Source organism: Phodopus roborovskii, unplaced genomic scaffold (genome assembly GCF_943737965.1).
Source record: "Phodopus roborovskii unplaced genomic scaffold, PHOROB, whole genome shotgun sequence".
NCBI lineage: Eukaryota > Metazoa > Chordata > Mammalia > Rodentia > Cricetidae > Phodopus > Phodopus roborovskii.
Genome location: NW_026125052.1, coordinates 11,690,576 through 11,704,838, shown reverse-complemented (window position 1 = coordinate 11,704,838; position 14,263 = coordinate 11,690,576). Strand labels below are relative to the sequence as shown.

The window sequence follows — 14,263 nt, the reverse complement described above, 5'->3', positions numbered from 1 at the left end:
TCATTCACTCACTGGGAGATGAGGCAAGGCTTTTCTTCTTGGTTGATCATGTGTAGGATACATCCAATGCACGTCATGTCCTGCCATCCTATGCCATGACAGCAGTGGTAGGGCAAAGTGGGCCCTGGGCCTAGTAGAGCCAGGCTTTAGCCTTGGTATTGCTTGTGCCAATGACCTCTGACGTTCAACTCCTCCATGAATCTGACACTCGCTTAACTGAAGTGTGCTTAAAGGATGAATGGGCAGTGTATGTAAGAGCATAATGTAGGAACTCAGTAATTCCCCACCTTGAGTCTATAGGACCTGGTCGGCAGCTAGTGAGGAATTTGAACAAAATGCAGTGTTAACTCTCTTCCCCATGAACGGCACTATGGCTTTCTTCTACCCAACACCAGACTCCAGTTTTCTTCACACAATTGAGTCTCAAACTGTAGGTCCTCTACAGAAGACACTGAAGTCACAGTGACTTACTGTGAGAGCCTGGGTCTGCTGGGATGGAAAGGAGTGAGGAAAAGCTGTGCATTAGTGGAGTGGTAATTTGTCTCAAAGTTACATTAAGGCTAGCCACGAGATACTGCATCTTGGCTCAGTGCTATGAATTTGTTGGTGTTCTATGCAAGTCATTTTATGTGCTTGCTGCTGTTACTCAGGTTATCCTTACTGCGTAAATGAGGCTTCCTCCAAAACAGGTGAAATGTGAAGGCACTTTTAAAAATAAATACTGGGGGGACAAAGAAAAACTTGGAATGAATTTTTTTTTTATAAACAAAATTGTCCAGGTTTATTCACAGGCATGTCCCCTTGTCTACTGCTGGGTACCCCTCCACATTCCATCAAGGGAAGGCTTCTCTGGCTTCCTCTGCTGAGATCTCCTGGGAGTAAAGGTCTGTGAAGAGAGCTGGCAGCCAGTAGTGGGCTTCCCCTGGAGCCTGCAGGTCCAGCCAGGCTAGTCCTTCCTTTAGCAGGTGTTCCTGGAGGAAAGAACAGGCCTGAGAAAGGGATTACAGGTGTGCTTGGGGAGCTGAGCAGCCCCACACTAGTTTCTGAAGTTTTACACAACCTACATGTGCCTTCATTTGTTCACACATCCAAATGGGGATGTTTGGCTTTGTCCAAGGTATGAAAAGTGGCACCATGTATTTTAACTTATCCAGCTGCAGAAAGGTAAAGTGGCAGTATAATGGGAGATGGTGGAAAGAGTGCAGGACTCCAACAGTCCATGTTACATGGTATCAGTCACTGCTTCTGCCTCTCCAGGTCTTAACAATGTAGAGATAGATCAAAGTGTTCTGAGTGGCTTGGAGACAGTTTTCAAGGAGCAGTTAAGAAGGACCATATTTAAACTACAATCACTACAGTCAACTGGGTTTTTAAGAAAGCTGCCTGTCCAGTGTTGTTAGGCACGTGTTTTATGTTCACTGATTTTAAGGATAGAAGTGCAAAGAATTGCTGGTGCTAAGGAAAAGGTACTAAAAGAGTGTTCCTTCATTCTACTCTCTTCTAGCCTAGGTATTTCACCAGTACAAATTTGTATATACAAAATTACCTACCGTATAATATGCTTTGTAATTAGTGGTTACCGATTTCCCTGGCTCTGTACTGTCATTTCCAGTATAAACTATGACTGTCATGATTGACCAACAGCTCCAGGTCTCAGTGTCCAGGAAAGCTAGTAGGTATCATTAATCCCTTGGTACAAGTGTGCTTAGCAAGGTAAGAAGCCAGCTTTAGGGAATTCTGCCTTCTTAGTACTACCTGCAGAGATACTGGGCTTCCTGTTAGTGCTAACTAAAATAGCAGGCTTCAAGGTAAGAGGGAACAAAACAAGGCTGCCTCCTCTGACCCAGGGACCATCTCCTGTCACATACCAATACTTGCCGAGCTCGCTCCGTCTCCCACTTAAGACTGGCTTTGATTTCACTGACAGTCACGTACCCATTTTTCTGAAGGAGGAACAGGAACTGAATCAGTTAGAGTATTCTTTCCCTGGAGCCTAGCACCTGCCTAGAAGCAGCACAACAGAGAGGTGACTTTCAGGGAATAGGATGGAGAAAGGTAAATCCGATCTTAAAAACTGAGGTCCAAGGCACTAAGATACCAAGTTACACCAGAGTATGCCAAAAGAAGATTCAGAAAGATTAAGAAGAAACACGGATAATCAAGAAGTTCATCCAAATATTTAAATATGAAGCCGATGCACCAACTCACCCTATCCTTCCTCCACCAATGAAAGCCCCTTGCTCATTTTGTTTTACACATCTTCCCTATATCGTGGAGTGAGGATGATGGGGATGCTTATGCTTCAGGCATGTTGAGGAACTGGGGTGGGGGATTGGCAAAATTTTAAATTTGTGAGGAATTCACAAGAGAGGCAGACATTCTGTCTGCCCCATGAAATGTAGTTCTCTGCATGTCTGTTTACCTGACTAAACTCAAGGGCAGGGTCTGTACCAGCCTCTTTGTCCTGCAGCCTAGATGAGTGCTTTGTACCCTAGTTGCCCAATAAATGTCTGCTGAATGGGCACAGACATGAGTAGTTCATTCATAAGACAGTCTCTGCAAAAGGCCTGAGCAACAAGACAGGTGGAAATTGCCCCCAACTCTTGCCCAGGCTGCCCCCAGCACTCTCTAAGGCACACCCTACCTCTGCCAGCTGCAACACAACGGTGTGATCCATATTGAGCTCAGCTGGAACAGACTGAATGAGGTAAGTGCCGCCCACGGGGATGATGCCAAAGCCAGTGCCCAGTGCTTTCAGCTTCTTGATGGCCCTGATCAGGTCGTCTCTGGAGTGAAGAAAGCAGCTTAAGGACCCTTGGCTGATGAGGCCTGACACTCAGATCTGTAAGTAAAACAGTGACTGAAGAGCCAACAGGCTGCATGTGAACTACAGCAAACGAGAATGCATGCTTGTCCATTCTTAAAGGGGCAGCAGCTGATTACTGCCACATTTCCACAAAGAAAACCCACAGAACATGTGCTGACCACACACGGCCAGCACACACAAGATTCACACCCCTTGCCAGAGAAAGTACATCAGGGGTTTGAATGCCCTTCCAGTGCCCTAGAGGAGCAGACTCAAATCTCTGAATACACTGGCTCACCCTCTCTTCTGAAAAAACTGATAATCAAAGAGCACAGCTAGCAGCATTCTGCCACTGTTTTCGTTTTCAATATTCCTGGTCTTCATTATGTTACTTGAGGCTGGTGTCTTGGGAGCTACATCTAAAACAGCCATACAGAGTTGGGTCAACTACATCCCATTTATGCCCTATCACCTGACCCTCAACTTGGTCCCCAGCCTTTTTAGGTGCCTGCTCTAGACTCTGTGACACCAAATAATCTCAACAAATTAAAATTTTTAACATAGCTGGGTGGTGGCACACACCTTTAGTCCCAGAACTTGGGAGGCAGAGGCAGGCAGATCTCTGAGTTCATGGTCAGCCTGGTCTACTGAGCAACTTCCAGGACAGCTAGGGCCACACAGAGAGACCCTTTCTCAGAACATTTTATCATATACCAGATGTAGTGGTACAAATAATGATACTACTAAGGCAGTAGCAGGTGGAATTCTGAGTTTGAATTCTGGTCTCCATAGTATGCTTCAGACTACATAGTGAGACCCTGCCTCATGTATGTATGTATGTGTCTGTGTGTTTTAGGGCTAGGTATGTAGTTCAAGTGATAAGAGTCCTTGCTTAGATAAGAACCTTGGTTTGATCCACAATACCACCAAAAGGAGAAAAAGGGAATCTATTTTTTTCATACTTAAGATTAAGGATGGTTCTAAAGCTATCCTCAACACTAAAGGACTAGGAAGAACACTGTATGATTTTGTCTTTTTTTTTGTTTGTTTGTTTGTTTGTTTTTTGTTTTTCGAGACAGGGTTTCTATGTGAAATAGTCCTGGCTGTCCTAGAACTCTGTAGATCAGGCTGGCCTCAAAGTCACAAAGACCCACCTGCCTCTGCCTCCTGAGTGTTGGGATTAAAGGCGTGTGCCACCACTGTATGATTTTTAAAGTGTTCTTTCTAACCAAGTGTTGTGCATGCTTGTATTCCCAATATTCAGGAAGTGGTGGGGCTGAAGAGATGGCTCAGCAGTTAAGAACACTGGCCACTCTTTCAGATGACCTAGGTTTGAGTTCCAGCACCCACATGGCAACTGTCAACCATCTCAAACTCCAATTCCAGGGCATCTAAAACCATCTTATAGCCTCTATGGGCACTCTATACAGACAGTATACAGACACATGCAGGCAAAAAGCCCCATATACATACAACTTAAAGAGAGAAAAAAAAAAAGTGTAGATGAGTAGGAATTCAAGGCTACACTGGGCTCCATAGTGAGGTTTCAGGCCAGCCTGAACTACACAGAGATCCTTTCTTCACAAAACTCCTTAATACCCCAATGGGTCGGAATAGGACCTACTGGCTGACGTCCTGAGCAAACTTGCCCCTTCCTTTCAACACCTGCTGATGTAGTTCCTCCAGAGTTATCAGACCTGTTGGGGAGGAATGGAAAGAAAATGAAAATATTACCCAGATGGCTACAACCACTTGAAATAAGTGGAAAGTCTCTCCAGTCAACTACAATGAACAAAATGTCATTCCAGTTCCTCAATCTCTCCTAAAGTAACAGGTCAGACCATAAAAAGCAAGGCTCAAAACCTTGTTTCAGTAGGGGAGGCCCAGGAAAAACCTGAAAATGCAGGCAGGCAGGTGAACATGGTGACTTACCCTGGGATTCCCTGCACTCAGGAGAGTAAGACAGACGATGAGTTCCCAGCCAGACTTTGTCTCAAAGCAACAAAAAGATGGACAATTTGATTGTTGTTTGGTTTGAGACAGGGTCTCTGCCAGGTAACCCACATAGGCCACCAACTATGTAGGCATAGTTGGCCTCCAACAACTCACAGTGACTATGAACGTTCTGTTTTCTTTTTTTCAGACAGAGTGTCTCACTATATAGCCCTAGTTTAACTGGAATTCACAAAAACCTGTCTGCCTCTGCCTCCTGAGTGCTTGGGCTAATGGGTGTGCTATACCATACCGGGCTTTATTTGGTTTTATTTAGATAAAGTCACTATGTAACCCAGATAGCCTTACCTTACTATATAATTCAGGCTGGACTCCAATTGGTGATTCTTCCTGGGATTTTTGTAATGAAATTACAGGTGTGTCCCTTACTAGGCAGCAAGGTTTTTAAAAAAATTTTTACTATTACTGTGTACGTTTGTATTGTATGGGATACCATGTGTGGCTAAGGCACAATGTGCACATGAAGAATGTAACTCCGTGGAGTCAGTTTCCTCCTTCCACCTTTATGTGGGATGCAGGGGTTGCATTCATATAATCAGGCTTGCACAATAAGCACTTTTACATGCTGAGTCACCTCACTGACCCCAGATTACCAATTTTAAGGTCAAAAATCTGTTAACTCAATGGCTTGGCAGGCATCACACCAGCTAAGAGATCATATATACTTCAGATACATATTTTAGAGAGGTGGGTCAGGGCTACAGGTCTACCTACAGTCACAATGAGAACATCATTAACTCAAACCAGGATACATTAGAGTGCAAGGCCAGTCTCCTACCTCATTATTTAACCTTAGCTGTGGAGACCAGTCAGGGATTCAATTACATGAAACAGCTAAGAAATGTTTCAAAACCTTGTTGGCCTGCAGGCTCTAGGATTTTTAGAAAAGAAAGCCAGAAAACTAAGTTCAGAGCTCAATCCACAAGACCAACCATCCTTACCTCCATTCCGATGTTTCAGGGCCAGGCACACTTCAATAATCTGGACACCCAGCTCATAATAGAAGTCCCCAACGCCTAGCATCTCAGACCAAAACCCTTTTCCAGCTGAAGACAGAAAAATGAAAGCTGTATTATTCATTTTCATCCCTTCATTTAACGCAGCATCTATCCAGTGGGAAGTCTTCCTACCTAACACTAAGTCCTGTCTTGCTTACTACTGAAGGACTTCTGAGCCAAGCACATCCATGCAGAGTGACACCTGCAATCCCAGCATTGCAGCATAGCACCTAAGTCAGGCAGCTTTTATAATACCAAGGAACTCCAGCTCCAAAGGGATCTGATGTCTCTGGCTTCAGAGAACACCCCTGTGCTCATATGCATATCATGCCACACATACGCTTATTTAAATAGTAAAAACAAATCTTGAAAATACCTTTCTTTTTCTAATATGAGGAAAGTTAGGAAAAAAGAAAAGGCGTACCACAAATTGTCCAAGGAAAGTTGACACCCACACATTTGCAGGCTGCACTCCTGGCTTTCCACCTTCAGGAGGTGGGAGGGCGCACACATACATCACCCTACATGCTGCCTAAACACATATCTTCCTTTTCTTGCAGGCCCATCTAGAGATACCGCACACAAGATGACAACAGGTAAGCTTCTCTCCCTTAAGGGTCTTACAAGATACCGGGCCCCACAGACAATCCCTTACAGGCCAGAGGATCCACCCCAATGGTAGCACACATGTCTTGGAACTGGACTCGGAACTCAGGGTTCTTCCGGATCTCTTGCTTGTGCTTGCTGGCAAATTCTTCTAGGTTGGTCTTGAACATGTCCAACTGTTTTGACATCTGTTAAGAAAGACAAGGGGGGAGGTCAGAGCAAAACAAGTGTAATCAAGGCTAAAGACAGGGCCTCAGCTCAGTGGCAGAGAAAAGTCTAAAATAACCAGTCTCTGGCTGGTTGAGATGGCTGTCAAGTCTGACAACCTGAATTTATCCCTGGAAGGCACATGGTGGAAAGAGAGAACTAATTGTAAATTGTTCTCTAATCTCCTCACATGTACTGTGACAGGAACTTCACAGATACAAATTAACAACAACAACAAAAAGAACCAGTTTCCTTCAGATCCACCATTACCCTGTGTATTCTATACTTTCCTTTTTTGTTTTGTCTTTTTTTTTTTGAGACAGAGTCTCATGGAACCCATCTGGCTTGAACTCACTGTAAGCAGAAGATGACCTTGAACTCCTGGTCCTCCTGCCAGTACTGGCCAGGTCCTGAAATTAAGGGCATTTGCAGTGATGCTCTGCTCTGCGCTCTCTCCCCTGTCTATGCCTCTGCACACTTGTGTTGCAGGCAGAAAGGAGATGATGTAGTTTCCTCCATTCTAAAATCTGTATTTGTTTTCTTGTGTCCTGGTCCTGATCACCAACATTCATGTCTAGTGTGCTTTTTTCTCTTCTTCCTGAAGGAATTCATTCAACTGAAGGTACATCTCATACTCTATGTCTTAAAAATGAAAGAATAGGATGTTCCTGCAAACAGAAATGTTTAGCCACTAGAGGAAAGGCTGGATAGGAAGAATGAAGACTAAGAATTGGGATTGTATTAGTTATTGAACCTTTAAATCTTGTACTTCCCAGAGTCAACTCCAGATAAAGAACATGCTGCAGTCCAAAACCAAGTATAAACCTTTGGAGATTTTTATGATCTTTTATCTGCTTCAGCCTTTCCCTTTTCCTAATAAATAAATAACAGGTTTTAGGCCACAGAGAGGAATCACTCTTGACCAACATCTTTCTCATCTTCCACATAAAATTACCAGAAATCACTATATTCTTTTATAACTGCTCTCAGTTAATGCTTATGTGCCATTTTCCCTAGAAACAAGAGGTTTTATCTACCTATTTATTTATATTATTATTATTATTTTGGGGGGGTTCAGAGACAGGGTTTCTCTGTGTAGCTTTGGAGCCTATCTTGGAACTCGCTTTGCAGATCAGGCTTGACTTGAACTCACAGAGATCCACCTGCCCTGCCTCTTGAGTTCTAGGATTAAAGGTGTGAGCCACTACTGCCCAGCCTTATTTATCTATCTTTTAATGTTTGTTTCTCTTATGTGTGCATGTTTGAGTGTATATGTGTACCACATGTGTACAGGTGCCTGGGGTGGGGGGGGAAATAATAAAGTTTTGGATGCCCTGGAACTGGAATTAGAAGCACTTTGTAAGCTGCTATGTGGGTTCTGGAAATTAAACCTGGGTTCTCTGCAAGAGCAGTAAGCACTCTTAACCAATGAACCATCTCTGCAGCCCGAAATGAGAGCTTCTTAAAAGCACAATCCAGCTAGGGAATATGAGCAAACATTTGGGAGGGTCAAGTCAGAGACTGGGTTACAAAATGAGATCATTACTTAAAGGAAAAAAAAAAAGCTTCCAAACGGTGGTGCACCCCTTTAATTCCATGGCTTGGGAGGCAGAGGCAGGTGGATCTCTATTAAATTCGAGGCCAGCTTGGTCTACAGATTGAGTTCCAGGACCACTAGGACTAATCAGAGAAACCTGTTTTGAACCCCCAGCCCACCCTTCCAATCAGCAGGTGGTATTTAATCCCAGCATTGTCTCAAAACAAAAACAAAACAACAAAACCCCAAGCTGGGCCATGGTAGGACACTCCTCTAATGCCAGGAGGCAGAGCCAGGTGATCTCTGAGAGTTTGAAGCCAGCCAGGGCTACACAAAGAAACCCTGTCTAGGGAGAAGAAGAAAAAAACCACTACTTGCTCCTCCTGAAAAGGACCAGAGCTTGGTTCTCAGTACTCACATTGGGTGGTTCACAACTACCTACAACTCTAGCTCCAGGGGAATTGAACACTCTTCTGACGGGTTTTCCTATGAAGCTTTGGCTGTCCTAGAACTCACTAAGTAGTCCAAGCTGGCCTTGAACTCAGAGTTCGCCCGATTAGTGGATCAGATTGTATCGAGGGCTTTATAAGTGGAGGTCCCACTGAGATCGGGAAGAAAGGATCACCTAAGAGATCACCCTCAGAGGCTGGCTGGCAAAGTAAGTGAATGAGGGTGTATTGAAGGATGGGTGCCAGTAACACTATGGAAATTCTCAGTGGGCAGTTAGTGGCCCTGTTGAAAAGACAGAGCATGGGATTAAAACTAAGACAGCTAAAGAATTCATTGCCATATTAGAGAAACATAGTCCCTGGTTTATGCACTCTGGAGGCTTCAACATCCCTGACTGGGAACAGGTAAAAAGAGTTCTCCAAAAGGCTTATAAAGAAGAGGGGCCTGATAATTTCCCTATTGCCACCTTTTCCCTTTGGCATCTAGTTAAGATGCGCTCCTGAGCAGCAATGTTAAAGTAAAAGAACAAATGGCAGAGATGAATAGAACTTTTGAGGCAGTACAAGGTTTAGAATCTGTGAAATCTATCAGGGAACAGGAGGGATCCCAACTAGGAGATGATAGTCCTACTGTAACTGATGAAGAAGATTCTTTGGAAGCAGAAACTGAATAATTAAAACAAAGAATTGCTGAAGCTGATGAGCACAAATGCCCCGCTGTGGCACAATCCCTTTTCTTGTGATCCCTTTAGCAGGGCCTCTGTGCCTGGAGGGATAAAGGAGGTCAAAGATTTAATAACCAAGGTAGAAGCATTAGAAAAGGAAAGACAAGCTTTTCCTGTGACAGACAACGGATCCTCTGGATAACAGGGTAAGGGAGCATAACCCACTAAATTTCAAGGATATAATAAAACAACTTAAGGAGGCTGTCACTGCTTATGGGCCCCATGCTCCTTTCATTCAGGCAATTTTTGAGTCTTTTGCAGTATTAAATTGCACCCCCAGTGATTGGATGCAGCTCCATAGAGCCACGCTGAGTGGGGGTGATTATTTGCTCTGGAGAGGCAAATTTCAAGAATATTGCAAAGAAACCCCCAAGGCAATGCTGCTGCCGATTTCCTGCTAGGAATTTAGATATGTTCACTAGCACTGGACAATATGCTGCTCTTGCAGCTCAAATTCTTTTTGACCCAGCGGTCTATGCACAAATTATTGTAACTAATGCTACTAGTTTTGGAAGAAGTCTCAATCGTTCTCATCAAGTCTGCCGACTGGTTAGCTGCTGGACGTATGAAGTAGCAGCTGTCATGGGCCACATACCCAAGGTGGTACCTATTCCAGAGACCTCCTGGAAAGGAGATTTCGGGATCACGGCTGCGATTGTTATTACCATTGCCACCTCCGCCACTGCAGCAACAGTTTCAAAGATAGCCCTCTCCCAATCTGTAAATACTGCAAGCACAGTGGATCAACTATCAGGGGAATTGGCTGAAGCCATAACCACCCAAAACACACTCCATTATCTAATACAAATTGGCATTTTAAAACTAAATCTACAAACTAGCCTTTTCTAAGAACAATTGGATTTACTGTGGGAGGCCCACATGGCTTCTTGTTCTCCCTCTTTCACACATATCTGCGTTATACCCGCCAAAGTTGAGAATGCATCAATTGTAGTTACCTCTCTCCAGGGGTCCTGGAGCGATCAGTTTTTAAATTATACACGTGCTTTAGTCATTAACATCAATGAAACCCAAGTACCACCTGTCAGTGCAGAAAACCTTTTACAAGGACTTCAACTTGCTGGCACATTAATTAGAGAATGGGCAAGCTCGCTCTCACTGGCGCTCATAGCCCTGGCCCACGGTGCTATCTGTCAGGTCTGCCTATGCTACCACAGCATTAGACAGGCCCAGGCCAACTTTCAAACAAGACATATTCTATTGTCTTTGGCTCAAGAGAACACCTCTGCCCAAGTATGGCTGAACTTACAGACAAAATAATCACCAGAGATGGGTAAGGCAGAAGGGGGCAAATATCCAACCTAAGACAGGAAGGTTACGGGCCTGGGTGACCTCTCCAATGACGAGTAAGGAATTATGCTGACGTCCTCTGCCCCCTAAGACAGGTGTTAGTTTATATTAGAAGGGGGACCTGTGGGGCCCTGCATGGACCCCGGGGCACATTGAGCAAACCTGAAGCTGTTGGCTGGAACATCTTGCTCAGAGTTATTATGGGTACTCTTCCTGTGTCGTCTTCCCCCCTCCCCCCGTTATTTATTGGTTCTCTTCCTGTTTTGCTAACACACATCTGCTGGGGAGGAGCTAAGCCTGAAAACTTGTACTCTTGACCCTCTTGCTTTCCACTGTGCTGTAAGTCAGTATATAAGCCCACCCCATCCTCTCAATAAAAGGCATTCGGCAGTTGGACATTACTGGTGAACAAATGACCCGCTGTCTTGTTTCTTATTTCAATCTCTAACCCTTCGCCCGATTAGTGGATCAGATTGTAGCGTGGGCGCTACAGTGGCAAACATACTCAACATATGCCAGGATCTGGGTTTGATACAAAGAACCAAACAAGCCGGTCATTGGTGGCATATAGGGCCCTGCATGGACCCCCGAGGCACCTTGAGCCTGGTGGAGAGAAGCTAAACCTGAAAATCCTATTATTTTCCACTGTGCTGTAAGTCAGAATATAGCCCACACCATCCCCTCATAAACGGTATTCGGCATTCCGACATTGCCACTGAACGAATGACCTGCTGTCTTGTCTCTTATTTCAATCTCTAGGCCTTCAACCGATTCATGGAGCAGATCCTAGCATAGGCGCTACAGTGGCACATGCCTTTAATCCCAGCACTTGGGAGGCAGAGGTGGATCTCTGTGAGTTCAAGACCAGCCTGGTCTACAAGAGCTAGTTGCTGCTTCCAAAGCCACAGAGAAACCCTGTCTCAAAAAACAAAACAAAAAAGAAACAAAAGACAAAACAAAAAACCACCAAATCAATAAAGTGTGGTAGTGTACTCCAATAATACCAGCAGTGGGGAGATATGGGCAGGGAGACATCTCATTTCAAGACCAGCTTGGTCAACACAGCTAGTTCCAGATCAGTGATACACAGTAAGCCCCTAACTCTAAAAGTATTTCAAAAGGGCCAGGCACTTGGGAGGCAGAGGCAGAAGGACCTCCCTGAGTTTCAAGCCAGCCTGCTCTACATATTGAGTTCAGGACTGCCAGGACTACATAGAGACCCTGTCTCAAAAAAACAAAATTTCAAAAAAGCAGACTTTTTAACCTTGAACAACACCATTCTTATTAATCATTTTAACTAACTAAAGATTATCATTTAAAATATTTATTTTAACTTAGTCTTAGACATGCACATGGATCCAACTTGCTTATGTTTTCCTAATGCTATGCTATTCCCACTGCAATGTTATTTGCAAATAGCTATTAGTATTCTTAGGGAGAAGTTATTCCAATTTTTAAAGAAAATGTGGCTAATTTTTTGTTGTGCTGAGAATGGCACTCAAGTTATTTGTGCATGTTAGTCAAACACCTTACCTCTGAGCTATATCTCCATCCCGATTACTTTTTTAAAAATAATTTAATTACCTTTATTTTATTTGCATTGATATGAAGGTGTCAGATCCCCTGAAACCAGAATTACAGACAGTTGTGAGCTGCCATGTGGGTGCTGGGTTTGAACCTGTATCCTCTGGAAAAGCAGCCAGTGCTCTTAACCTCTGAGCCATCTCTTCAGCCCCCTGATTACTTTTTAACAAATTTAGGCTGACATGGAATTGTAATGAGGATTGAACATGACTGTGTATTTAAAGAAAACAGAGGTCTGGGAGTGTTGGGTGCCTAATGCTACCTGGACCCCATCTTAAAAAGTAAAATAACAGAAAGGTGAGACCCCCCCCCATCTTAAAAAATAAAATAATAAAAAAGACAATAATCAAGTAAAAATAAAAAGGGGGAAAGGGAGAAATTGCACAAGCCTAATCACTCAATAATCTTAACTATTATTAGCACATCTCCCTAACATGAAATCTGGATTTGCCTGATACCCTATTTTTAGTTCAGTCTAGACAATCTATACCATCAAAGGTATGTTGACCAGTGTTGTTCGATTCCCTTCCTGCCTGGAGCCTTACAATCACTCACCTGGGCCAGCTGGTCCTCAGCCAAGACAGTCCCTCGCTCCTTATACTTGGCCTGTCAGACAAAAAGACCGGCATGAGTTGAGACAGAGAGCGCTAAGGCTCCCATTGTGCTGCCACAGCTTTAGTATGATGGGTAAGGATCTGTCTTAAATAATGACACTCCAATGCATTCATTCCCGGGCTCTGGAGAAGCCTATCTTCTACAGATTGTTAGGAGGCGGTTTAGGGGAAGAGAACTCCGCTCCGGGAGAATTCTATGTCTCGCCGGCAGAATAAGGTGCGGCCGGGCTTCCTTCCCGCTCACCTCCGCGAGCTTCTTCTTGGCGATGGCGCCAGCTCCCACCCCGCGCCGGTGCATCCCCACCCCGGGCCCGCAGGCCGCCCCGCAGCCCGGACCCCAGCTCTTTGCGTCCCAGGTTCTGCAGCCGGCTCCTAACACGGAAGCCCGGTGCCATGCGTCATCTGCGCGCGCCGGAAGTCATGCATCCACTTCCTGCCCCGAGTCTGAGTGTTTTGCGCGGGGGGGTGGGGGGGGGCAGCCTCGCCTTATGCTAAGGGCCGCATTCCTCGAAGCCCAAACGACGTCAAAGGCGTGAACCCCAACCTCTGTTGTGTTTCTCTATGCATCCCACAAAGGTGGGTACCTGGTGTTATGAGAATCCAGCGCCTGGAGAGCAACAGATGCTTCCGGGACATCACCAAGTGCTGTGTTGGCCATGGAGGGTGTCATTTTTTTCATGCAGGGTCTCACTATATATCATCCTTGGCTGGCCTGGAACTCATAAGCCAGGCTGGCTTTAAATTTACAGAGATCTTCTGCCTCGACCTCCGAATGTTGGTTTTAAACACATATGCCACCACGCCCAGTTGAGGGTGCCCTCTTAGGCAAAAGCCAGTAATGGAACAATCTTAGAAGAAGCAGCACTCTGACAGTTTTGTGCCATGCTCTGCAGAACTTGCTTTGTTTTATATTTCCTCAAAACCGTCAAAATTCGTGAGTTGGCATTGTATTTCACAAAAGATTCGGGAGTCTGCACTAATTTAAATTACTTAACTGCATAGAATAGGGTTTAGCTATGAGTCTGGCAATCTGATTTAAATTCAAGTTCTTAGCTGTAAATTCTTTTTGGTGTTTTTTATTTGTTTGTTTGTTGAGACTCTCAATGAGCCCTTGCTGCCCTGGAACTCACTATGTAGAACAGGCTACCCTGGAACTCACTATGGAAATCTTGATGCCTCTGCCTTCTGGGGGCTGATATTAAAGGTGTGTGCCACCTTGATGGGCCCTTAGCTGTAAATTCTTAATCCAACTCAGAATCTCTGCAAAAGAATCCAACAGGTAAGCTTCATTAAGTAAGAAGGGGTTCTGCCCTCATGGCAGACAGGCTTACTTCGGGGACTCCTAGTTCTCTGCCTCACACAGGCAGTATCATGAACAGTCAACATGTGCTAGGTTACAGAGCTGAAGATGAGGCT

The 14,263-nt window shown here is 44.6% G+C and overlaps 1 protein-coding gene across 2 annotated transcripts; it reads right to left on the bottom strand.

Annotated features, from left to right (window-relative positions):
* Window positions 1-782: 782 nt before the first annotated feature.
* Window positions 783-13,254, bottom strand: Snf8 (SNF8 subunit of ESCRT-II). Of its 2 annotated transcripts, XM_051206641.1 has the most exons (8): window positions 13,092-13,253; window positions 12,789-12,839; window positions 6,473-6,611; window positions 5,761-5,865; window positions 4,431-4,503; window positions 2,645-2,786; window positions 1,869-1,943; window positions 785-971 (listed from the first exon to the last, which is right to left on the bottom strand). In XM_051206641.1, exons 1-8 carry the CDS (start codon window positions 13,143-13,145, stop codon window positions 834-836), a joined length of 777 nt encoding a protein of 258 aa, XP_051062598.1. In that variant the 5' UTR covers window positions 13,146-13,253; the 3' UTR covers window positions 785-833. The 2 variants fall into 2 exon arrangements, with proteins under 2 accessions (XP_051062678.1, XP_051062598.1); XM_051206721.1 differs by lacking the exon at window positions 1,869-1,943 and having other exon boundaries at window positions 783-971; window positions 13,092-13,254.
* Between the last annotated feature and the right edge of the window lie 1,009 nt (window positions 13,255-14,263).

What these genes read in the sequence shown, in the direction of transcription:
- Snf8 (XM_051206641.1), bottom strand. Translation starts at nt 13,145, where the DNA reads ATGCACCGGCGCGGGGTGGGAGCTGGCGCCATCGCCAAGAAGAAGCTC. An exon ending in TGGGGTGGATCCTCTGGCCT is followed by an intron (nt 5,866 to 6,472) that starts GTAAGGGATTGT and finishes TTCTGTCTTCAG; the next exon opens with CTGGAAAAGGGTTTTGGTCT. An exon ending in CCTGAAACATCGGAATGGAG is followed by an intron (nt 4,504 to 5,760) that starts GTAAGGATGGTT and finishes CCTCCCCAACAG; the next exon opens with GTCTGATAACTCTGGAGGAA.